Source organism: Acinonyx jubatus, chromosome B1, assembly GCF_027475565.1.
Source record: "Acinonyx jubatus isolate Ajub_Pintada_27869175 chromosome B1, VMU_Ajub_asm_v1.0, whole genome shotgun sequence".
Classification (NCBI taxonomy): domain Eukaryota; kingdom Metazoa; phylum Chordata; class Mammalia; order Carnivora; family Felidae; genus Acinonyx; species Acinonyx jubatus.
Window position 1 is genome coordinate 76,208,678 of NC_069382.1, and position 27,164 is coordinate 76,235,841.

The 27,164-nt window shown below is 35.7% G+C and overlaps 1 protein-coding gene across 5 annotated transcripts in view; it reads left to right on the forward strand.

Annotated features, from left to right (window-relative positions):
- The window catches only part of IQCM (IQ motif containing M), a 648,904-nt gene that overhangs the window by 450,278 nt on the left and 171,462 nt on the right, over positions 1 to 27,164 (forward strand). For 2 of the 5 annotated variants that reach the window (XM_053216881.1, XM_027067002.2), the window contains one exon: positions 4,100 to 4,998. The exons of the other annotated variants lie outside the window; for them this stretch is intronic. Coding sequence is in view for 1 of the 2 variants with exons in the window: in XM_027067002.2 (XP_026922803.2) it covers positions 4,100 to 4,209 (110 nt within the window). In the remaining variant the exon portion in view is untranslated. Of the gene's footprint in view, positions 1 to 4,099; positions 4,999 to 27,164 lie in introns of those variants that run through there. 5 annotated transcript variants of the gene reach the window in all.

Below are 27,164 nucleotides of genomic sequence, written 5' to 3' on the forward strand. Positions count from 1 at the left end.
AAGAGGCAATTCAAATTACATAAATATACCCATCTCTGCCAGCTGCCACTGTCTTCCTAGACCAAGACGGAATATTCAGCTAACTCTTCCTGTATTAAGAGATTTTCCCCAAGAGAATTTCTTGCTTTCTTTACAGAAAGGTCCTTGGAGGATTTGTTCTGCCAGTCTTCTGGACATACACCTGTTTGAAATTCTAAAGTGCACAACATGCAGGTTCAAACTTGGACCCTGCCATATACTAGCACCAAATGTAACAACTTAAATATGTCCTTAATTGTTTGTCATCTAGGACTATATTTGTGCTATTTATAGGCTCTGATAATCTTGCTGGTGGGCAGGGCTGTGATACCATGTTAGGTAGTTGCTTTCATTTATTTTTTCTAACTAAATCTCTATGAGTAACATAAAATTACAGGGTTTTGTTTGTTTGTTTATTGTTTTTGGTTTGTTTGTGGGGAAATGAAGACTCAGAAAGGTCTAAGCTGGTGCCCTCTACATCACCTCATAACACTTAGCATGACCCTGCACAAACAGGGTTCAACTGATACTCAGTGACATAAATGTATATTTTACTTTTTACATAATCCACATTCATTTTCTTTCCAAGTTCCTTTACAAAGGTTCATTTTGAAGCATTCACAGGAGGTAGCCAATAGTGTAGAATAATACATATCCTTGAAGAGGTCAGAGAGATTGCATGAAAAATAATGAAATAGATTTGTGAACCTGAAAGTCTGGAGGTGGTTAAAAAGAAAACAGAGGGCAAAGCATACTTTCAATCTTTGAGAAAATTTTAGTATCCTTTCCTAAAAATGCAGCTAATGAAATGCATATTTTCAGCATATTATCTATTTAATTTGAATAATTCTCCAATTTAAATCATTTCTTTAAATTATTGAAGTATAAACAAAGATATCTAACTCATGATTATTTATTCATTACAATAAAAATGACTTTCTATTATATATTGCAATCTAGAAACCTGAAGACCTCTAACATTGTTATTTTTACATAAATGGTATGTTCTGTTGAAAATATGGATAAACAAACAGAACTAAAGCTAAATTATATTTCCACTCACTATTAACATGTTGCTCTTTTAATATTGTGGGTGTTGCCCCACGCATATAATTTTTTTCTTTTAACGTTTATTTATTTGTGAGACAGAGAGAGACAGAGTATGAACGGGGGAGGGGCAGAGAGAGAGGGAGACACAGAACCGGAAGCAGGCTCCAGGCTCTGAGCCATCAGCCCAGTGCCCGACGGGGGGCTGGAACTCATGGACCACGAGATCGTGACCTGAGCTGAAGTCGGATGCTTAACCGACTGAGCCACCCAGGCGCCCCCGCATATAATTTTTTTAAAAAACTGGGATCATTTTGTGGATACTGCTTTGTAATCTGTTTTTCCATTTAAAATAACTTTGTAACATATAGGCATTTGCTAATGTATGTTTTTGTGATGTATTTTAAAAGCCTTGGTTGAAGTTGCTTTCTTCTATAGGGGTTTTTCCAACAACAGGGGTTTGTTGGCAGACCAACAAACTCTACACTTACTGAAATTTTTTTGGACCACACAGGTGACATGAACTGGAACATCAAACCAGGGCCAGGCTTGGGGTTCAGTTGTATCTACCCAGCCTCACAGAGATAGGAAAGTTCCCTGGCTGTTTTTCTTTGAAGTGTTCTTTTCCTTTTCCTTTCCCCACCTCCCCACCCTCCACTCTCCTTCCTTTTCCTCCTCTTCCCTCCTCTCCTCTTCCCTCCCCTTCCCTTCCTTTCCCAGATCCTCACCCTTCCCCCTGTCCTTCTCTTTCTTCCCCTCTGCTTCCCTTCCTATTCTTTCCATACCCTGCTCTGCTCTGCCTACCTCTCCCCTCCCTTCCCTTCCCTTCCTTTTCTTTCCCTTCCCTTCCTTCTCTCTTTTTTAACATCATTCTGCCTACTCTGATGCTGTATCCCTCTAGGGCCCCACCCCTTCATTGTGGTCTCCTGATGAACTCCCCATTTTGAATGGACCCTATGCTTTATCTCCTGTCCCCACTCCCTTCATAAGGCTGAATAAAGTTCAGGTATCCAGGGTTCTGCAGAAAACCTCAGTCCAAAACAACAAAACAAAACAAAACTGATTTTGGCCCTCAAATATCCACTATAGATTACTGATTTTACTTTCTTTTTGGCCTCTGCATTTTCCTACTTCTCTGCCAGCTTAGCAATGCAGTTAAAATACATATAGTATTTTATTCAAGATTTGACTTGTTTTAATCAAAAGGATTGTTCTCTGCTATATGATGAAAATGAAGGTCAAGGATATTTACTTTGAAAGGTTAAAATATGTATACTTATATTTTTATTCTTCCTAAAATTAAATGATCCTTTATTTAATTGAAACATTTATAAAATAATGGATTATATAATTTAGGATTCCACTCCCAACCCCACTCCTGATCACCAACTAGGATTCTGGTCATCCGTGTGTGAATTTTTCCCTTACACCAACAAGTAATTCTTGGATACTAACTGGGTGTCCTGGATCCATGTCTCATCCAGCAGCCACACAAGAGTTCACTCAGGGTCACTTCATTAGGGCAAAAGATGCTCCCAGTGCTTTTATCACTTAGAAAATTACAAAGGTTTTAGCAGTTCAGTGCCAAGAATCAGAAGGCAGAGACCAATGTATTTTTTCTATTATCTCACATAATTGTTAGTGAAATATCTTTATAAAGTTTATACATTATAACATCATGGTGTATGTAATCACAATACAGCCACTGTATCTTGAATATTTATGAAGTATCAGACAAATCTTTTTTTTTAACTAATAGACTTTATTGTTTTAAAAGTTTTAGGATTATAGAAATATTGGTGGAAAGTAGAAAGTGCTCCCATATACCTCCTTACACTCCCTTCTCCCATTTCTAATTATTAACGCCTTGCATTAGTATGGTATATTTATTATAAATAAAGGGTAAATATTAATACATTATTAAACATATGTCTTTTGATATATGGTTTTTTTGGATCCTTTCAACAACTGAACAAGATAGATATTATCCCCACTTCAAAAATAAGGAACCTAAGGTTGAGCACTAAGTCTGGATTCACTGACAAATGTGTAGAAACAAGATCTTGGACCATTATCTTCACTATTTTTTCTATTTTAAGTAATTTGAGAAATCCTATATTTTAACTGTCTTCTGTCTGATGAAATGTCTGGTTGGTATTGTATATAATTAAAAAACATTCACAACAGGAAATCATTTTTTTCCTGAGATCTGATCTTTAGAACTAACATGCTTATCTTACATAACTACTAGATTAGAACACCAGTTGGTGGCTACCAACAATCACAGTTGGAATGATAATTACTAATTATTTTATAAATACTCCGAATGTGGTATAATTTATTTATGTTATTAGAAGCCTTGGTATTTGTCTAATGGCAATATAGATAACATAAAACAGCAACAGTGCCCTGATTCTTCTTTTGCAACACATCAAGTCATTAAATTCCTTGTAGTAATGTGGATTGTTCTCCTCATAACTTAAACTATTTTTTTGTTGTTTTTGCTTCATAACAGCAATAGGTCCTAAAAGGCAAAAACATACTACCATATCTGTAAATTAGTGTGTGTATCATGGTAGACACATTAAATCTATGGCTTTTGTTTCTCATTTGGAAAGTCATTTTATCCAAAGATGAATCTAGTACAAGCAATCTATATAAATAGTAGTTTACATTGATTTGAATATCCATATCAGAACTGAGTATGTTGTATTGTAAAAAATAATAATAATACTGTTGCTCTTATGATCAAACATATGTTGCATCTAACTTATTTGAAGTACACTGTATGTTGGGATCCAGGTTCTGTCATCCCTTCTCTCAGCTGTTTGGTTTTATAGTAACTCTTGCTGAGTCTCTTGTCATGATATATAATGTAGTACAATATACCTGAAAGAAATGTGTCCAACTCAAACTTTTTAATGTTCTAGAACAACTATAATTTATTTCCTATAATATTTTATGATTTCAAAATCATGGCACATTGTCATATTATTTGAAAATATATTAATGTAGTTATATATTTGTCTTATAGTGAACGGACATCCAATACTCAAAAGAGCTAACATCCGGATTGTTGGAAAGTTAGTATCCAGATCTATAAGAGAAAGGAAAATGAGACATTTATCAAAAGAAGTAGAATAATGTTTCAACACAATGTTATTATCTTAAGAGTTGAACGTTTCTACCCAAAGATACATTAACATCGACCATGGATTAATTATATATCAACAGGAAAAAATGACAAGCATCTTTGGATATCAAAAGAAGGATTTCAACAAGTCGGTTTATAATTTCAAAATATCTTTGGATGAACCATTCACTGGCTCTTCTTCACTAAAAGCTACTCTTATCATAATGAAGTTGAAACCTCTTAGTGTCAAGTGTTCCTTTCGTTGGACTTTAATTTATGTTGTTCCATTACCAATAAATGCCATAAAGAGACTTTACAATTTTTGTTTCTAAAAACTCTCTTAAATTTTTTGGAAATTGTTTCTCAAAATGTGTTTTAAACTATATGACTTTATTAGTGTAGTCTAGTATTATTTTTCCCTATTGTCATTCCTCACTCGTGAAAAACTGGAAGTCAATATATAGTGTTCCTGAGTTGCTTGCCTTAGTTCAGAAAGGATTTGAGGCACAGTTGGACAGCACCAGTTTCTTAAGAATCTTGAATTTAATATTATCTGTCTATCTATCTATCCATCCATCCATCCATCCATCCATCAGGTTATCTATCAATTCTGCCCTCCTCTACTTCCTCCTTCTGAATGCAGTTGGAGAAATAAGTGAAGGAACAGAATGTGTACCTAACATAGAGACTAGATATGAATAGAAGTGGGAACTACATGTGTTTCATTTTTTTGGTTCTTACCTGTGGTCTGTGACTTCTGTAATCAACTCTGGTATAAGAATAAAATCTCTCTCAGGCTACTTGATTCAGTAAAGTTTACTGTAGAACCCATGTGGAAGTTATTAGAATAAAATGTTTAGAAAAGCCAGTTACAAAAATCATGTTAAGTCAGGGCCTCACCAAAACCAGAACCAAGCTGGGCTAAAAAACATGCTAATCCTCTAACCAAAAAATGTTTTCAGTAAAACACTTGATGGGGGTGGGGGTAGAGGTGGGGAGGGGTGAGGGTAAATGATTACGAGCTAAAATATACACATTAGCTTATTTGTGAAATTAAATTATCCAAATTCTCCCTGTTGGTAATTGAAAGTGTTTCATTTTAAAGAAAAACATTTTTCTTTATTTCAAGACTAAAAAAATCTGGAAAGCACACAATAAAAAAAGAAAAAAAAGAAAAGAAAAAAATCACACATGAGTTGAGTTCCAGTGTGGTAACAGATCATCAGCCTGCTCCTTTTTATAGCATTATTAGGATGAAAATTTGGCTGGATTTCTGCTACCACTATTCAAGAAAAAATTGGGAGCAAAACCATAGAATTATAATGAAAGGCATCTACAAACTAAAATACAGGATTTCCTAATGAGTGTTGTGTAATGGGTGTCACTATTTCAAATGGCAAATATATTTATAAGAGAAAACAATTAATATAAAAAAGCATCAAAATTACCCTGTAAAAATAAAACAAAAAAATTAAGGTATGATTATGACAGTTGGGGGCAGAATATAGAAGTTTATTTTTCCTTTAACAAAATGTGATAATTGTTCTTATCTCCTGTTTCCCACATTTGACTATTATTTTTGATTTTTAGCAAACTGAGGTAGGGCTACTGAATGTCTTTCAGAGATGTGATCCTACATTAAAGTTCAGTGACAATATGTCACTCTGGAGCTGCAGGAGACAGTGTAAGGTCAGGGAAAAGAAGCCTTCACTTCTCAATAGTTAGTTTCTATATAAAAATCGGCACTTGGTGCTCATCAAAGAACAAGAAATATTGGATATGCTCTAAATGTCCATTGTGTTTTTGAGCCAACTACCTGATGGAAGTCATCACTTATATGTAAATGAACTGTCAATGGCTTGCTACTGTTGGCAGTCACTGGACTGTGAAGGGTATGTCTTAATAAGAACCGAAGCTCTTCACAGACTTTGATTTACTGGAAATAAAATAGAAAAGTCCTCTGAGACTACAAAGGACACTTGTTTCAGATAAAACGTCTAGACAGTAGCAATATATTTGGGCCTTTTATTATAGCAAAACTGCAAATTAGAATGGAGTGGTGAGAAAGTTCCTGTGACCCAGCTGAGTTCTAAAACACTGCTTCTGACTAGAGTAATACAATCTGTAAAATAGCTAAGCCAAATTAAATAAAAGTGCATTAGGAAAAAAAAATCCAGAAACAATGAAAAGTCAAGATTCAGCTTTGTTACGTCTTTTAGTCGTCTATGTCTTATGGTTTACATTTTCTTATGAGTCTATATTTTTCTTAATAAGTTCAGCTGTTAGAGTACTAATGAAGCTGTGATCCTTCAGCATGAAGTACCTCTCAGAAAATTCAGGGGCGCCTGTGTGGCTCAGTTGGTTAAGTTTATGACTCTTGATTTCGGCTCAGGTCCTGATCTCAGTTTATGGGATCAAGCTGTGTGTCTGGCTCTGACTGGCAGAGTGGAGCCTGCTTGGGATTCCCTCTCTCCATCTCTCTCTGCCCCTCTCCCACTTGTGGGCGGTCTCTCTCTCTCTCTCTCTCTCTCTCTCTCTCTCTCTCTCTCTGTCTCTCTCAAAGTAAATATGCTTAAAAAATTAAAAAATACATAAAATTCAGATTTAAGGGGATTCTTATTTGTCTATCCACTTCTTTTCCCAACTTCCACTCCAAAATATACAACTGAAATACCGAATTCTCTATTAAAATTTTTATTAATGCTGTTAATAACAATCCTATATTAAATTTGCAAAATGCTTTAGTATTTGCGGTATGCTTTCACATAAATTTGAATTGTGAAACTTTGACAGTGAAAAATTATTAAAGAAGACCATGTAGACAAGTATTAAGACAGAAGGTGAATATTCTCCATTCAGAGAACTGCAAAATGGGGTGGAAGGCAAGAAACTTTTACAGGATAAAGAATAAAGAACAAGGAAGAGACAAATAGGAGCTATCTGGCTGGTGCCACATGGTCGACCTTGTTGGGTGAGAAGAAATAAGGAATAAGGAGAGTCCAGAGTTGGTTTGGCATTTAGGGATCAGCTGAAGTCATACACTGTATTTCTTTGGTCAAGTGGAGCATTTACAGGAACATGAAAGTTATCTAAGTTTCAGTTTGCTTAGATGGCACCTCAGGCAGGAGTGGCTCTATCTTGGGTCTAGAAATTTATTTCAACAGTAGGTAGACCAAATCTTTATATTAACTGCTTTCTCCCAAAGTATGTTCAAAGAAGTATATCAGTCAGGGCAGGTTAACAGCTTTAAAAAACAATCCTAAAAATCCCATTGGCTTAAAGTAATAATATCTTTTTTGCTTACTTCACAAGCCAGCCCAAGTCAGCAGGCCCGTGCAGTTTTCCAGAGATTCGGTCTTTTTCCTTCTTAATAGTTTTGCCACTCCTTAGGGCCACTACCACAGTCTTCACATTCATGCAGTAGACAAAAAAGAGAATGTGGAGAAAACATACCCATATCTTAACTGCTTCACTCTGAACTTGGAACACATCATCACTTCTGTTCACATTCTTTTGGAGACAACTTGTCACCTGGCTCCAATGAAATTCAAGGGGGCTAGGAAATGTGGACTAGTTTTACATTCAAGAAGAGAATATGTCCTTTTCTGCCACAGGGATTAGATTGCATTCGTCATTATTTTAGGGAACCAGAAAAATTTCAAATGGCTTTACTTGGATGGTCATCATTGTGGTTTAACATTTTATTATAAAAGTATCCAAATAATCCAGTCATTAGTTTTCCAATATTGTGATGTTAATCCCTTGTATAATTCATCAAGAATCCTGCAAACATCTAGCATCAGTTTAAAGGGAAAACTTTTTTTTTCATTTCTTAGGTATGTGTTTTTCTTTCCTGAAAATTGAAGAACTTTGGGTTTTATTTTGTTTTGGTTTTGTTATTCAAATAAAAATTGTTAAGTAAATACTTTTCAGTAATATGTTGATAGGAACCATTTTTTTAAAGTTTACTTATCTGTTTTGTGTGAGAGAGAGAGTGTGTGTGGGAGGGGCAGAGAGAGAGGGAGAGAGAAAATCCCAAGCAGGATCAACAATGTCAGCATGGAGCCCAGTGTGGGGCTTGACCTGACTAACCATGAGATCATGACCTGAGCCAATATCAAGAGTTGGATTCTTAACTGACTGAGCATCCAGGTGCCCAGATAGGAGCCATTCTTTTTATATAAAGGACCACTGATTTTCAGTCTGGAGAAAATAGGCTGCCAGAAACTACCTGTTCAACTGAGAACCCTAAAACATTTATTTTCCTTCTTTTCTCCTGCCTCCCTTTCTTCTTTCCTTTCTTCCTCTCTTCCCTTCTTCTTTCCTTTTCTCCCTCTTTACTAAATAATGCTCATCAGTAAAGTCTCCACCAATATAAAGGTATTTAGAAGTAAGATGCATTTTTCAAAATGAAGATTTGGGATGTACTCCATAAGCATAAAGGCCAGATATCCGACCTCCTAGCATGTCTCATTGTCCCAAAAAATCCCAGCTCCATTTTTCCTCCTGCATGTAATGGCAGCTTCATCTTAGTTGAAAGCATATTTGATACCTTAAATAATATTCCTATAAGTAATCCTCTATAGTAGAAAAGCCAAGGATATCAGAAAAGTAACTTTATTTTTGATAGCAGGATGATAATTTGATGAAACTCCAGAAGCTTGACAGTTGTATATAATCCACAAAAATGAAAGGGATAGAATAGGATGAGATTTATCACTTTAATCTTTCTGCATTTTGACATGTATATTAAAGACTAAACTATTTGTAAATTTTGTACTGTTTCAATGATACAGTGGTTAGTCTGGAAGTAAAATCTCTCATACAGTTAGATGACTAATGGAACATACATTTTGGGATGCTGTAATAAGTGAAATATGGCTTTAAGGAAAACTGATACTGCCTTATGCAAATACAGGTCCTATAGATTTTCATCATAAACCAAGATATCAGGCTAATCTGTAAAAGAGCCTGAAAATATGTCTTTGAAACATCATTGATGCTTCAGAATCTTAAATAGGTGATATTCTTGATAAAACTGAGTTTTTCTTATTTATAAAACTCCCTTATCCTAAAAGAAAAGCACCAACAAAAAACCCTGTGAAAATAAAAATGTAACTATTTTATAGAATTGAGTAGCTGGAGCAGGCATTACTTAAATGGTTGAAAGCCCTCATTTTATAAAAATAAAAGCTGAAGTCAAGGGTTAAGTAAGGTCATACAGCAATTTATTGTCTGAGCTGGGATTGGCATCAGATCTTCTGATTCCCAGCCCAATCTTCCTTTATCCTATTCCTTATTACCTCCACAGAAGACAAAAATGTGTGGATTTTTCTAGAAAGAAGGATCCACAATGCAGGGCCAAACTAGGCAACATCACAAACAGCACATGCTGTAGGTGCCTGATGCCTCATGACTTCTCTAGTATTCTCTCTTCCCCCACATAAAAAATCTCCCTGCTGTCCTTGCTTGCATCCTTCTTTTCCTCATGCTTTAGAACAGGTTAGCTAATTTGATCAATTAAATTGGTTCAAGGTGTTAATGGATCCTAATGGCTTCATGTATTACCTTGTTTGCATTTTAACAAGGCCTGTCAACTGTGAGTGACTAATGCTGGGAGCCTCAGACGTTGTGCAAACCAACTGAGGGGCACCTGGTAACATTTATGTCACGATTTACTACAAACTTTATTGAAACCCAAAAAATTCCTGTTAGAGAAGGAGAGAGCCAAAGCATAATAGACTCTTAAAAACTGAGAATAAACTGAGGGTTGATGAGGAGGGTGGGAGGGAGGGGAGGGTGGGTGATGAATTGAGGAGGGCACCTGTTGGGATGAGCACTGGGTGTTGTATGGAAACCAATTTGACAATACATTTCATATTTAAAAAAAAAAGAACAACTTTACTTAAAAAAATCCTGTTAGAATTTTTATTTTGTGTATTTGTTATGACTGATATTGAGCCTCCCTTCTAGTATACATCTTGTGACTAGATGATTATATCAATACAGTATATTATTTCAGGTTTTATGTAGGAAAAGTTCTTGTTTAATCTTGACTCCCAGGCTAGCCCACACAGTCTCTGAGTTAAATCACAAAAAATTACATTTTTTTAAAAAAACCTCATGTTTCTTACATAAGATAACTTGCCAGTTCCCTTTTCTTCAAAACACTTCCTGGATTTGTCCCTTTCTTTTTCACGTTCACATTCATTCTGCTAGTCCAGGACTTAATCACCCCTAATCTAGATTTCTTAACATGTCTCTGAATTTTCTACAACGTCAATGTCCTATTCTCCAATCCATCTAGCAATGCATGGCCTTCCTACTAAATCTTAGACATTCCTTGTTCTTTACCTTCTAGACCTTCGGCTAAAGTTCATATCTGTACCCTTGCCTTCTGTGTTTCTTGCAATACACCTTCACCTTATTGTCTAGTCTGCTGACCACAGGGCAAGCAAGCCTTCTCCCTCCCCCAGTTCAAGGCACCTCTCCCCTTTTCTCCTTGTCTGTTTGAAATTTACCTAGTTATCTAGACAACCAGTCCTAGATCTACTCTTTCAAACCTTTCCCAGAAAACCCAGTCATCCTTAGTGCTTTTATTCCCTTCTGCCAGTATGAATTTCTCTGCCCCATTTATTTTTGTTCTTGATGATGTTATTTTGCACTGATGTATACTGGTCTCAATGAGTTGTTTAATGTGCAGAACTTTTAACTCACCAGAAAAAGAAAAAAAATGACTCCTGAGAGCAAAGATTATACCACATCCCTAAACCCAGCACTAGTTTTTGAGAAATGTCCATTGAATTAAAAGGATTTAAACCAAGGACTGCCCAATCAAACTGAACAGGCTAGCAAGGGTTTTACTGAGATATGAAAGGCTTCAGACTTTGATCCTACACCAAACGCTGGCAAATGTATAGACAGTAGCAGGTCACAAAAAGGCAGATGAAAAAATGAGACAATTGTGAGAGTAAAATGGGTACCAAAAATAGCTAAAATTATGTATTTTCCCACTAATTTTGTTATATTGGATGTATCAAATAATTCTATTAAAATTGTTTTCAAAAATAAAACTCTCTCCCCAAAATAAAAATAACATACATCTATATACCTTCATGTAACATACCAAAATACCTTTTAATTGATTATTTGAACATTAGAAAGAAGAGATGCAGCATAATTGGTTTTGGTATTGTTGCCAGAGCCCAAGGGTGCAAGAATCGGCCAGGTGCAATCACTCACCATGGACAGAATCCGAAGGCAGAGAGAGGAGCAGTGGTGAAATAAGAAAGGAATTTATTTCAGTGAGGCCAATACTGGGAAGACAGCAGACTAGGGTCCCAGGATCTATCTTCAAGATGTTAATACTTCTAAGTTTATATAATGAAAGTGTGGAACAAAGATGGGTGGGTACATGCAGCTGAGCAGCAAAGATTAGGCTGATCATTGTCTTTGGGGTCAATCAGGATCTTGATGTAGTCAGGGCAGCCATTATTGCTTGAGAGGGTAGTTTCAGTTACTATCGCCGCATATTTTGTACTCAGGGCCCCTTGCCCGAATTAATAGATAAGCTGGAGGGAAAAACAAAGTAATTAAGAGGAACAAGTTGAAGGCAAAATGGTGTCAGTCAAGGCAACGGACTGGATCCTCCTTCAGTAGTAATTCACGTTTTTAATCACATACTTTAATGAATTAGCAGTGACTCTTTAAAACAATGCCATTGGTATTTTTCCCAAATATGGTCTCATTCTTTTATTATTTTTTCATAAAATTGCCTGAAGTAGACCTCTAGGTTGCATTTGTGGTTAACAAAATAAAAATGGACACCTACCACTGAATCTTCTCTGTAGATTGTATTATTTTTAATTAAAAGAACACTAAAAATGCCAACGTATCTGGTGAGCTCAGAGCAAATTCTGCCAAATGAAGAATATTCTCAAGTGTAAAATTTTTTGTATAAATATATAAATATTTCAACTCCAATATTTTCACAGATATTCATGGTCAGCCTCCAGTTAGCATCCATTCTTTAATGTTTGCACATGAAAAAAAGTGTATCAAATATGTTAATATGAGTTTTTGGTTGTTTTATCAACTTCAGGTGGTGTAAAATCATAGGTATTTTGTCAGATTCATTTCATCCCAGAACATAACTTATTCAATTAATAGTTAGAATTCCAATAACATAGTGTTGCTACCAGTCAAGATACTCCAAAGCAAACTATAGAATTTCAGAATTAAATGTTAGATATCATTTCAGTTAGTCTTGCTTTTCTATGAATAAATGTCAGTGTCTTCCTGTTTACCAGTTTTGTTTTCCAATATATTGCAATTAAGCAGTCTTTCAAAGATGGCATTTTTGACAATTCCCTTTGTTGAATAATTTTAGTAAAGATTTCATATTGATTCTGAAGAAAATAAAGAAAATCTAGAGGATTCACAAGGAGTTGACTTACAAAGTAGTTCTTTAAAAGCAAAACATTTCTGAAATCAGGATGACGATGGGCAACAGTGAGAGAAAGTACATGCCGCCATTCTGAAGTATCTTTTCAGTTTCAGTCTCTTTTTTTAAATTTTTAAAAATTTTTTTAAAGGTTTATTTATGTTTGAGAGACAGAGAGACAGAGCATGAGTAGGGGAGGAGCAGAGAGAGAGGGAGACACAGAATCTAAAGCAGGCTCCAGGCTCTGAGCTGTCAGCACAGAGGCCCATGAGGGGCTAGAGCTCACAGACTTGCGAGATCATGAACTGAGCCTAAGTCAGACGCTTAACCGACTGAGCCACTCAGGTGCCCCTTGGTCGTCTCTTTATCCCACAAACTCTGTAGTACAGTTATTCTAATTCAGGTTGCCAGTCTATGCATGCATGTATGTGCATGTATGAGAAATTCAACAACTATAGCTTCTATTTCATAATACTGTAGCTTGTTCATATGCAATTTGAATTATGTGTGTACTACAACTAATTCCAAGAATATTTCTGCCCCAAATATTTACTTTTTTAAGTGTACTTATTTATTTTGAAAGAGAGAGAGAGAGAGTGCATGCACACATGAGTAAGGGAGGGGAGGAGAGAAAAGGAGAGAGAGAATCCCAAGCAGGCTCCATGCTTTTAGCAAAGAGCCTGATGTGGGTCTCAAACTCATGAGTCGTGAGATCATGACCTAAGCTGAAATCAAGAATCAGCCTCTTAACTGACTGAGCCACCCAAATATTTCCCATACCATCCCATTTGAGCATCCCCCAAATATTTCTTAATTTTGTAAGGGCATCGTTTTTACTGTAATCTCATTCTTCACAAAATTTATATTGATATTATACTATAAACACAGAAACTATTTTCAATTTTGAGCATTTTAACTTAATTTACAAAAGCACTTAAAAAATATCAGGTGTCTGGGGTGCCTGGGTGGCTCAGTTGGTTAAGTGTTCAACTTTGGTTCAGGTCATGATCTTGCCAATCGTGGGTTCGAGCCCCACCTCAGACTCTGTGCTGACAGCTTGGATCCTGGAGCCTGCTTCAGATTCTATGTCTCCCTCTCTCTCTGCACCTCCCCCACTCGTGCTCTGTCTATCTCAAAAATAAATAAACATTAAAAAATATATATTTTTAATGTCAGATTGTCTCACCTTTGAGAGGATGAAATTCCAAAAAGCTTTATGTGAATTCCATGAAATATATAAAAAAATAATAATATTATTACAATTATCTTCACTGATATTTCCCTGTATAGAATCTGATGGCATTAATATAATATGCTTTGTGTATTATCTTTTTCTGATAATAGAATTAACACATTAACAGATATCACTTAAGTTGGAGATCATGTAAAAGAAAACTTGGATTTGAAAATAAGCAAAAACCCATTCAGTAATTAATCTAAATGAATGTCATACTTTACAGAGTTATACTTAAAGGCATCTTCTGAGTCTGTACATTTTAGGTCATCTTTGGGCATAGTCTTCTGAAAATAACTATGGAAATTTTTTGAGAAATAAATTCAGTTCTTTAAAAAAATTTTTTAATGTTTATTTTCTTTTTGAGAGAGAGAGCACAAATGAGGGAGTGGCAGAGAGAGAGGGAGACACATAATCTGAAGCAAGCTCCAGGCTCAATGCTGTCAGCACAGAGCCTGACATGGGGTTGGAGCCCATGAATCATGAGATCATGACCTGAACTGAATGAAGTCAGACGCTTAACTGACTGAGCTACCTAGGCATCCTGAGAAATAAATTCAGTTCTTAATTTTTAACTGAATGTTGACATCCTTTTCTTGAGTTGATGGCTATTAAAAAGTGTTTGTTGCAAAATTTAAATGTTGCCATAGGAGATATATGTTAATAATTCTGAAACTGTTTTACAGGTATGCTAAGCATGAACAAAGAAGTAGATATATTGCAGATAATGTGACTTAAGTTTCTCACTTTCTGAGAAGTTACAAAGAAGCAAAGTGTAATGTTTTATAATAAAAGTTTCTAAATTCTAGAACAAACTCTAATATTGAATTTTAACCCTGAGGTTAAAAAAAAACAACAACTCCATGAGTCCATAATAATACATAAATGATTGAACAAATGGGAAAGAAAAAAAATGTTACCAAAATAAGCGTAAGTTCGAAGCCACTCCCAACTCTTTATTGCGGACTACTCAGTCTCCATTTCCCATACATATTTCACATATACTTCACCTGTAATTTGCCATGTTTCTTATTGACTCCACCAACTCAAGGTCTGGAGATTCAGTACATCTTGAAAACTATGACGGGCTAGAGGCTAGAGCACAACTGTCTGGTATGCCATGTGGCCAGCAGGACAGTGACATCAAATACATCCCCCATTGATTGCAGGAAAATGTTCACAACACATATGTATATCAAATCATTACGTTGTACACTTTAAATACATTACAATTCTATCTGTCAATTATACTTCAGTAAATCTGGGGTAATACTACTAAAAGCCAGGATATTGCTAAAATTAATTAAATGAGCTTAATTTACATTTCTATTTGTAAGACTAATGGTAACAGCTCCCACCCCAATGAGACTCCTTAGTAAATAAAAATATAATTAAACACTCCCTTGCCCCTCAAAACCTTTCCCTACTGAAACTGGATACCCAAAGAAGTTGCTGTCTCTAGCTGCTGTTGTTGGCAGACAACTTTGCTCTATCAGGGAATACTTGGCATGTTGTTCTTGAATATAACTTGTATTATTTATGAAAAGGTTTGGAAAAGAGATGGGTCATTGGAGACTGATTTCCTGAATCACCTGGTACTAAATGAGGCTATTTTCTGCACATATACATCACATACTACCAGATGATAGACAAACTGGAAGTGCACAGAGGAGGTTTACCAAACTAATTCTGGCTTATTTTTAATACAACTATTAAAATGAATACTTTGGTAAAAAAATGAAAAATCTGGGGAAAATGCTAACTGGATTGGAAGATAGGATTATACATAGGTGTAAGTCAGCACTGTTTCAAGAAAACTAGAATATGTGGTCACCTTAACTATAGAATGGGACGAAATCAGTTCCAAGGATGAATTGTGTCCTTTTGAAAAAGCTAATGCTTTTAGCCAGGAGCATGCACTTTTACATCTGTCATCCTTACCGGGTCTATTTACAAAGTGATTTCATCAATTAACTTTGGTAGAATTGACATCTTTATAATATTCTAATTCATGATCATGGTAAATTTCACCATTAGGTCAGGTGATATGGAGGAAAGTACCCTTACTAGCTGTCAGCTGGACAGCTGGATAGTGACAGCTGGATGGTGGTGAATGTCACAGAACCCCATCACATGAGGTCACTGAGCCTGTGATGGAGCAAGACTAAAACAAGGCAATTACCTGATGACACAGGCAAAAATAAGGACACCATGCAAGCCACAAAGATGACCTAATGTCCCCTTTCCAGATAATGTGTGAATGTTGCTCCTTTGCCAGTTACAAAGTTACTTCTTTGTTTCTCACTTCTCTTAGTTAAGATCTCCAATAACCCACAATCCCCAAGCAGCTACCTTTGCTTTCTGACATCATCCAGTCCAGAGCAAACCCTAAATTCCTTAAGCTGTCACCCAAATCAACAGCCCAAGACCAAATCCTGTCAAAGGCCCCCATACACATCCTCTTCTTACTGTTCCCCATGGCATGCAGTCTTCCTTGCTGAGCCAAGTAATCAGGAGAATTGATGGTAAGGTTTGTAGACAGGTTATTCTAATGGCCTTTGTTTTCTATCTCCTTAAATAACAACCCCTTCAACAAAGCCCCCTTGAATTTGGGGATTGTGTGCCCCCCCCACAAAGATATGTTGAAATCTTAACCCCCTTAATCTTAACTTCTTATTTTCAAAGTTCCCACAATATGATGTTATTTGGAAATAAGATCATTACAGATATATTTAGTTAAGATGAGGTCCTCAGGAAATAGAGTAGGATACTAATAAGTATGATTGCTTTTATAAGAAGGCAGCCATGTGGAGACATAGACACGTAGGGAAAGGACCACGTGAACATGGAGGCAGAAATTGGAGGTATGCATCACAAACCACGGAGCACCTGGGTAAGGCTCCCAGAAGCTGGAAGAGGCAAAGAATCCTCCTTTTGAGAGTTTAAAGAGACTATGGCCCTGCCAAAATCTTGATTTCAGACCTCTAGGCTCTAGAAACTTGAGAGTTTCTGTTATTTTAGAGCCACTCAGTTTATGCTATTTTGTTAAGGTGGCCATAGGAAATCAATATGGGCTTACCTATTTTAGCTAGGTATTTTCCTAGATACATTATAATCTCCTAGGTACATTTATAATTGCCAATACATTTTCTGTCATAATTTCAGTTAGTTATTGGTTTGTCATTTTATATAGTTAAAATATTAAAACATACACACTCCTTTTGATTTTACATATTGACCTATCTAATCATCTTGCTGAACTTTATTGTGAATTCTAATTGTTTGGAAATTACTGTATGTCTAATTTATTTATAAATGTGTTCTATACAAATATTTTTTTATTTATTCTTTACCAATCTTTATGCATTTATTTATTTTTCTGCTAGCCTTTCCTTGGCTAGCGACTTTAGTACAATGGTGAATACTGATGAATGACGAGTGATAGTGGGCAACACTGCCTTATTCATGATGAATGAGAATATTTCTCAAGTATTACTGTATATATGTATGTATTTTTTTCCTAAAATAGGTTTTCATTTGTCACATCAATATGTGTATTACATTACAGTATTTTCTGACATTGAATCATTCTTGAGTTCCTCTGAGAAATCCTCCTTGGTTACATGGTATTTATTACAACATTGCAGGATTTGATTTACAAAAATTGTATTTAAGATTTTTTTCATCTTAGTAACCACATGGGATTATTTTAATTTTGGATTTTCTTGAATTCTCTGGTAGGTCTTATTTTCAAAGTATATTAGCTTCCTGAGATTAATTTGTTAACTGCTCCCTAATTTTATTATGTAAAACTTTTTGTAGAAGATAGGATTTGAAATTAATAAAATGATTCAGTGAAAGTGCCTCCACTTACAAATGACTTTTTTGAGGGGGAGATTATAGGCTGCCAGTTTCATTTTTTAAAATAGGTATTGGGTTATTTATTTATTTATTTAGTGTAAGTTACTTTTGGTAATTGATATTGACAAATTTTCAGTGTCCTGGCAAAAAGTTGTCTTCAGAATTTGCTACTATTTGTAAAATATCTTTTGAGTCTGTAGTCATGTTCTTCTTTACCTTTCTTTCTATATTAATGTTTATCTGTACCAACTCTTAATAGTACCTACCACACAGCGTTCCTGTGAGGATTAAATACATTAATATAAAGTGTTCACATCAACCTTGTTAGAGGTGGTTTATTACTCTTTTTAAAAAACATTCTATTGCTTTTGCGATTATATATATTTTTTCTATTTCATTATTGTCTGCTCTTGTCTCTTTTATTTCCTTATTTCTGCCTTCTTTAGGTATAATGTTTTTTCTTTTAATAGCTTCTGTAGCTAATTTGTTTTTAACACCTCTGTGTTTAGAATAATTGCATTTGTCTAAAGTTTCTATCTAACCAATACTTTAACTACATCTATTAGGTTTGATATGTAGTATTTCTATGTTATTCACTATAAATATTTTGTAATTTTATTTTTTGTTTATAATCTTTAATGTATATTTAGATTATTGTAGTATTCAAATGTATGATATAATTTTAAAATATTTCTAATTTCACTTTTTAGATTGTTGAATTTGAAAATATTATCTCTCATATTATCTCTAATAATATCTAATATTATCTCAAATATCATCTCTAATATTTTGTGTTTTCTGTTTAGTATGATTTTCCTTTGCTTATTTTTCTCCAAGTGCCTTCTGTTAGATCAATTTGTTTTATTCTCTTTTCCTCTCTATTGTTTTATTACCATTAAAAATGTTAACATATATACTCAAGTACTTTTTTCTATCAGAGTCTAGAGTTTTCATTACTTCTCTTGCATGAGAAATAAAATTTAGCAAGTTTAACTTTTAATTGTACAGAATTTACTTTTATAATTCTAGATTTGTACATATGTTGACCAAAAATTTGTAATTTTTATGATAAATATTTTGTTAACATTTGTGGTATTTTTCTTTCTGGTTTCACTTTTATTCTTGCTAAATTGTAACTATTGGTAGTTTCTCCAATGAGGTTCTTTGGGTAGTAAATTCTCATGTGTTAAATATCTGAAAATATCTACACTTCTCTCTCTTTGGAATAGTAGGTAGGATCTAGAATGTGAAATTGGAAGTTATTGTCCTTTAGTACTTAGAAGACTTTATTCTAACATCTTCTACCTTTTATTCTTGCTGATGAGATCACTGTTCTAGGTCTGTCATTCCTTTGCAGGTAATATTTTTATTTTTCTCAAAGGCTTATAAGATCTTTTATATGTTCTTGGTATCCTGCAGTTTCACTAGGATGTGTTCTTGGGGTAATCATTTTCATTTATCTGGCTTGGCTTTATATGCACATTTTTTTTTCATCTTTTTTCAAAGGTGGAATATTCTCAACCACATTGAATAGACATTGCCTCGCTGGCATTCCCTCTATTCTCAATTTTGGGAAACTATGAGACCTAGGTGTATTCATCCCTCATTCTATCCTTCATGTCTCTTACTTTCTCTGCTGTGCTTTTTCTTTCTTTATCTCCCAAAACTGTGTTCTGAAAGAATTCCTCAGGTCTATATTCTGATTTAGTAATTCTCTTTTTAACTGTCCCTCTATGCTAGAACATTATTTTATCCATGGAATTAAAAAAACTTAATAAACTTATTTTAACTGCAAATTTCTGCAACTGGTTCTTTTATATATCCACTTATTATTGTTTTTCCATTTATTCTTGACTCATATATTCCTAATAATATTTCAGAATGTATTTTTAAAAATATGTTTGCTATTCTTCCCTTTATCTCATTTACCATCATTTCTTTGATTTTTCTACTAGTTAATCCTTCTCCTTATTACTGAATTTGTTGGTTTTTCCATAGTATTAGTTTTCTATACATTCCTGTGGATTGTGTCATACAGACTCTTCTTAGTAGGAATTGTTTCTAATTGTTTATTGTCCCTTTTAATTTTTCTCCCTCTTTCTTTAGTCATCCCGACTTAAATTTTTTTTAGTGTTTGTTTATTTTTGAGACAGACAGAGTATGTGCAGGGAGTTTGTTTATTTTTGAGACAGACAGGCAGAGAGATAGGGAGACACAGAATCTGAAGCAGGCCCAGGCTATGAGCTGTTAGCACAGAGCCTGACACACGGCTCAAACCCACACACCATGAGATCATGACCTGAGCCAAAGTTGGATGCTCAACTGACTGAGCCACCCAGGTGCCCCTAGTCATCCCTACTTAATTGATTGTTTCCTGGTTGCCTATGCTGAGCCCCATTTCATCAAGCACAGAATCTGGACTCACAGTGGCAGCTGTTAGTTGGAGCTATCACAGATCCAATAGTTTACCTAAATGCTTAGCACTAGCCCAGGTTATTGGATTGGTGTGTGTTCCTTTCCCCAACACAGTGTGCAGTTCTAAACAACCTATAGCCTCCGGTGACTCCTAAAGATTTTCAGTCTCCTATCACAGATCTGATGGCTCTACTCCAGGTCCTGCTACTCCTCAAGAGGTAGCTTTTAGTGACCTCTGCATATTTGAGAGCTTAGAGCCCAGAACGCCTGTAACTTTAGAAATAGTAACTTTAGAATAGAAACCTTTTCTTTTCAAAATATTTGCATATAAGGATAGTTAGTTTGAGAAATCAACAATGGAAATCTTTTATCTTGCTCTGTATCAGAGACCTGTGAGAAAAAAAAGAAGATAAAAGAACTTGACAAATCAGATTTTAGGTTATTAGAATGTTTTGATAAAGTTTCTCTGTTGGAGCATATCAAGCACTCCTCTTTCCAAAGAGGGTTGGAGACTCTGAACAAAGAGGAATATTGGAAAAGTAAAATAAGAGTAACGTTGAGTGCTTACTATGCATTCGGTCCTTGCAGGTGATATGGTGAAGAAACCAACCGAGTGAGGCTCAGACCATATAATAAGCCCAGGCTGAACCAGTGAAGAAATATAGGAGTGCCTAAATCTGAGCTCAGTCTGTGCCTAAATTTCTGCCAAATTGCCTTCCTACATGGAAAATGGGATTCCTCACACATTAAAGCCTAAGAGTGGAAGAAAATTAAAAAATCCATTAGGCTGAAATACCTTTTCTCCTTCACTGTAACGAATCCTCCTAATTCTCCAGTAATAACTTTCTCTCCCCCAGCACCTTTCCCCCCTATTTCTCATATTACTGAGAACATGTGCATTAACCTGCAGGATACAGTACTCGTTCCCTGGCAAATTTAGAGTTTTAAGAAAACCAAACAAAAAGAAAATCCAGAGGGAATGGTGAGACCAAAAGGTTCAATTTCCTTTAATCACATTTCTGACTCTTTTTAGGTCCTTTAGCAGATGGACTTAGGTTTATTTGGGGGATTGTTGAAATCCCTAAAAGATGGGTGCCATCAGGGTAGAATTATCCACAGGGACAAAGCTTAGAGAAAAACAAATGTCTTACTTCCTAGGAACTGAAAATGTCAACAGGATAAGCTTAAAAATCAATCTGCTAGTTCACAGAAAGGATCAGAAAAAGTGTAAAGTGATCACAGATGCTCAATTTTTGGAGCAGACATGGTGTGGTAGAAAAGAAGAAGACGTACTTCTACTAACCATCAAAATTCAGCTTTTCCCTAGATCAAGAAAACAGTTATTTCAGGGAGGCAAGGCCATGGCATATGCCTCAAAGAAAAACTAAGAAACACCTGTTTGGCATAGAGGTAAAAAGAATATATACTAGTAATAACAGTAGTGAATATGTATGGAGTGTTTGCTATTTGTATACCATTATCTCATTTAAACCTCACAACAGTCTATGTCAGATAAATATTATTATTCCCATTTTGTGGATATACGACAAATCCTGTTTGTGGACATCTGGGCTGTTTGAATTATCATGGTTGTCCTAGATTAAAGTTTCTCACCCTCAATACTATACATATTTTGGATCAACTATTTCTTTGTTGTGGAGGGTTGTTCTGTGCATCGTAGGATGTTGGGATTATCTTTGTGTTCTGCCTAATGGATGCTAGTAGTAATTCCACAGTTGTAACAAGCAAAAATGTCTCCAAATTTTGCTAAATATCTCTTTGGAAGCTAAATTGCCCCAAGCTGAGAATTGCTGCCCTATATCAATCCATTACCAAAAAAAAAAAATAGGTAGAAATTAAACTTTCCCAGATTTATTGGCAGGTTTGAGGCTTACATATATTATACACTTTGTTTGGCTTAGAATGTAATATTTTTCAGTCATATCTAATAAGAATCCACAGGCACTTGTTATAGGCACTAAAAAGAAGGCAACTCTACACTAAGAACATTTGCTAGGTTGGTTGGAGAGGTCACAGTCATAAACAGCTAGGGCTCTTTACTCAGTATGTTGAGAGAAATTGATGATATAGTAGTAGAAGAACAGGCTTTGGAGTTTGATGAATTGGGTTTGAATATAAGTAGTCTTACTTGAATGGTCTTGGGAAAAATTACTTACACCTGCCAAACTTCCATTTCTTTACCTATAAAAGTAAAAAATTTTACTCTTTCCACACGGTTTTTGGATGCTTCCATGTAAACATGTTTGTATATGACATAGAGCACAGTATAGTATAATAATTGTCATAAGTGACACCAAAATAATATATAAGAATTGTTCCATCTATGGTAAAAGAAAATGACTTATAATCAAGGGTATATATATACATTTGCTTCTGCATGTCATAATTACAAAGATGAATACTGATATTCAAGTTAGATAGTATGTAACACAACCTAGTTAACAAAATCCAAACCAGAGCTTCTATTATGTAAAAGGGAAGTTGGCCAATTTCTTCTATGTGACAAATGATTCTGTGAAAGAATTCACAAGGAACAATTGTGACTTTGAGAACAAGAAGCAACAATGTGGTGTTACCGAGTATTTGGAAAACAGGCATTAGAATTGGCTTCTGAGAGAGGTGCCTGGGTAGCTCACTTGTTTACTTGTCTGACTTTTGCTCAGGTCATGATCTCACAGTTGATGGGTTCTAGCCCCATGTCGGGCTCTGTGCTGACAGCTCAGAGCCTGGAACCCGCTTCAGATTCTATGTCCCCTCTCTTTCTGCTCCACCCCTGCTTCTTCTCTGGCTCTCTCTGGCTCTCAAAAATGAATAAACATTTAAAAAAAAATTTTTAAAAGAAGATTGGCTTTTGAGAGTTAAAGGTAAGATCATAGACCATAGTTGGGCAAAATCACTTTATAGACCAAATGACACTGAGAGCAGAAAGACAAAAATATAACCTGACTGAAGGTACTGGCAAGTCTAGAAAAACAATGTGGTATGTATTCAGGAAGTGAGATGGCAATTTTCAGGCCATAGGAAGCACAGAAGAAGGGGAATTATTTTGCCACCCAAGTCTGTCCTGGGGACAGAAGATTTAGCACCGGCAGACATCAGGGATTTTGGATATATTAGCAAGACTATCTCTAGAGAAGGTTGTGTAAGTCTGTCTTAGCATAATCCCATCAACATATTTACAAATATTTAGTTCCTAATGTGTACCAGACACTTCAACACACAAAAAAACATACCATTGGAAGATAAAGATACATCCTTGCTTTCAGAATTTACATTCTACTGTGGAAGATAGATATTTTGAAAACACGAGCAAATAAATACATCACATAGTGAAATGTGCTAAGAAAAAAGTAAGGGAATAGAAACAAGAGTGCTGTTTTTGATGAGTTATCAGCAATAGCCTATTTGAGGAGGTAGCATCTGAGTGGAGACTTGAAGGATGGAAAGAAGTAAACCATGCAAATGTCTGAATGGGGAGAAAGAGAGGCAGAAAAGACAGTACATGCAAAGGTCCTGAGGCAGGATCAGGGATCAGTCTTTGAGGGCTAGAGGAAGAGCAAGGCACCAAGAATGGATGAAATGTACTGAGGAAAGAGGACAGTGGTAGAGATGAAGTCAAACAGGTAATCACCAGCCAAATCATCCAAATTAGGCCATGATTAAGTTTTTGAATTTTAATTTGAATGAATAGGAATCCATTAGAAGGTTTTGAACAGAGGAATGTTATAATATGCTATACACTTTGAAATGATCTCTCTAGTGATTGAAAAACAGACAGTGGATAGCAGGTAAAAGTGGAAATGTAGAGAACACTCAGGGGCCTACTGCAAGAATCCAGGTGATGAGTAATGACTGCTTGGATTTGTATGATAGCAGTGAAAGTGATTCCAAGCAGTCAGGTACTAGATGATCTCTGAAGTTGGAGGATACAGGATTTGCTGATAGATTAAATGTGGTGTGTGAGGAAAACAGAGATGTCAAGAAGGACTCCAAGAATTTTAGCTTGAGCTCTGATTCAGGAGAACTGTACCTGATTGAGATGGGATATACTGAAGGGGGGTGGTGTGCAGGTTTGGAGAGTAGTTTAAATTTGAGATACCTAATGGACAATAGAAAGTAAAGTAGGATATTGGAAATGTAAATGTAGAATTAAGGGGGAAGGGTTGGGCTACAGATATAAATTTAAGGTCTTCAATGTAAAGATGATGGTTCAGCTATTGGATTAGATGAGATTTCCCAGAGTGAGTACATAGAAAAGAAATCAGAGTTGTGGACTAGCCCTAAATACTTCCAACGTTGACAGACCAAGACATTAGAAAAAAAAGATCCAGCAAAAGGAACTCAAAAGGTGGAACAATTTGAACAGCAAAACAAATGATAAAAACAGTAGGTTGAATAAGCCCATTGAATGAACCCATTGAATACAATATAAATTCATGGACTCCATACTGATATACAAATGGTTAAATAAGCAAATGGGGGAAAATAGGAAACTTTTCCTGAAAGCAAATAGAATGCCAACTAATAAATGTGGTTGAAGATAGAAAGTCACTCTTTTGCAACCATGATAGTAATGATTGATTAAAGCAAGAATCATCAACAAACACAAAGACTAGTAGTTGAAAGCCAACGAGAAGCAGAATATATACAGAATCTCAAAGTATCTATTCATTAATTACTTATTAATTGTAAAGAGAAAAGTAGTAAATGTATAGGGAAAAACGTGGAGGACATAACTCTAGCCAAATGATCAGAGAGAATGTTATGAATAATGGAACAAGCCAACACTGTGTGTCTCCAGATGAGATGTGCTGAAAATGACACAGTTTCATTCCTACCAAGCATGCAAACCTAAATGTAATCATGAGGAAAACTCATTCTGCAAAATAATTGGCCTGTATTCTTCAAAAAGTCAATGTCATGAAAGACAAATACAGCCTGAGGAAAAGTACCAGATTGAAGGAGGTGTAACAAGTTAATAGAGTCATGATTCCTAGATTGGATCCCAGGCCAGAAGAAAAAATTCTATAAAGGATATTATTGGGACAACTGATGAAATTTGATTAATTCCAATGTAGAATACAGAATAGTAGTGTATAAATCTTACAATTCCTGATTTTTATTATTATACTATAATTATGTTAAAATGTATCCTGGTTCTGAGAAATTACACAGAAAAGTAAAGGAGATAAGGGCATTGTGGTTTCTACTCTCAAATGGTTCAGGGGATAAAAATGAATGAGAGAAAATGATAAAGTGTGGCAGAATGTCAGCAGTTGGTGAATCTGAGTGAAGCGTGTACAGAAGTTCTACTATTCCCATAACTTTTCTGTAAATATAAACTTATTTTCAAATAAAAGTTTAAAAAGTCCATGAGAATCAGCATGATATTGGAAAACTAAGAGAGTATGGTGCCAGGGGCATCACAGTTGGGGAAAAAAGTGAAGGAATGTTTTGGGGTGCCTCAGTGGCTCAGTTGGTTAAGTGTCTAACTGACTCAGGTCATGATCTCGCAGTCCATGAGTTCAAGCCCCGTGTTGGGCTCTGTGTTGATAGATCAGAGCCTGGAGCCTGCTTCAGATTCTGTGTCTCCCTCTCTCTCTGCTCCTCCCCTGCTCACACGGTCTCTCTCTCTCTCTCTCTCTCTCTCTCTCTCTCTCTCTCTCTGTCTCTCAAAAATAAGTATTAAAAAAATTAGAAAAAAGTGAAGGAATGTCTCAAGGAGGGGGATGTCATCATTATGTTTTACGTAGTTTTACACCATTGAATGATCAAGTTAGAGTAGACTGAAATTGTCCATTGGATTTGGCAACATGAAGGCCAAATGGAGTGGGTTCAAGAAAGAATGAAAGGATGGTGACAGAGCAAGCTGTGACGATTCTAGAAACTCCTCTGAAGATTTTGATGGAAGCAGAGAGCAGAGCCATGCAGCAATAGGTAGACGAGATATGCAGTCAAGGAAGCACATAGTTGGTGGCACCTGGGTGGCTCAGTTGGTTGAGTGTCCTACTCTTGATTTTGGTTCAGGTCATGATCCCAGGGTTGTGGGATTGAGCCCCACGCTAGGATCCATGCTCAAAGGGGAGCCTGCTTAGGATTCTCTCTCTCTCTCTCTCTCTCTCTCTCTCTCTCTCTCTCAAATAATTTTTTTAATTTTATAAAAAGAAGCATATCATTAAATATTGGATTCATATGGTATATCTCCACTAGTCTAACTTCTCTTGGTCTGATTTCTGCTTTCTAAGAAAACCTCTAATATATATTTGGCTTGCATGTAAGTCTACATGCAAGGATTTTGAGTATTTAGTTTCATTGCAGAGATTATTCATTGTCAACTAATAAATTGCCTTTCCAATTTTATATATGAACTGCTTAATATGATTCTGTCCTTGGGAGATGGACAAATTCCTGTTTCTGCCATACACATAGCAGTTTGGAGACAAGTAGGTGGATACCTCTAATTTTGCAGAGTTCTTTCAGAATAGTGTTTAAACCTTCAAAGATACAGTAAGCCAGCTACACAAATCACGGAACATTAGAGTCATCTTTACTTGTTCTGCAATATTATAAAAATGGCTTTCAAAGAAACCACCCCTGCCATCTACCATAATTACATTCAGCAATTGTAACTTTCAAACTTTTATCCATACCAAGTGTGTGTCTGGCCTTGAAAGTGAGATGGTCATCCCTCACACCATGGAGAAATGAGGGGTAACGGCTGTCTCCCTCTAAAGCCTCTTGTGGGACAGTCTGCCTTCCATTTCCTTTGGCAGTAGCAGTTCAACTTCACCTTAAGGCTCAAATTTCTGAACTACTTTTCCACTGTAACCATATGGTACTTGCAACATCTTGCAAAACCTCACTTAAAACTTTTTGGTCAGTAAAAATTTCAACAGAAGCCTCAGAATGTTGTTTTGTTTTATTTAACCAAGAAAAACCTTTATCAGAACCATAATAAGTTCATTGTGTGTGATTTTAATGCTCTTGTCCCA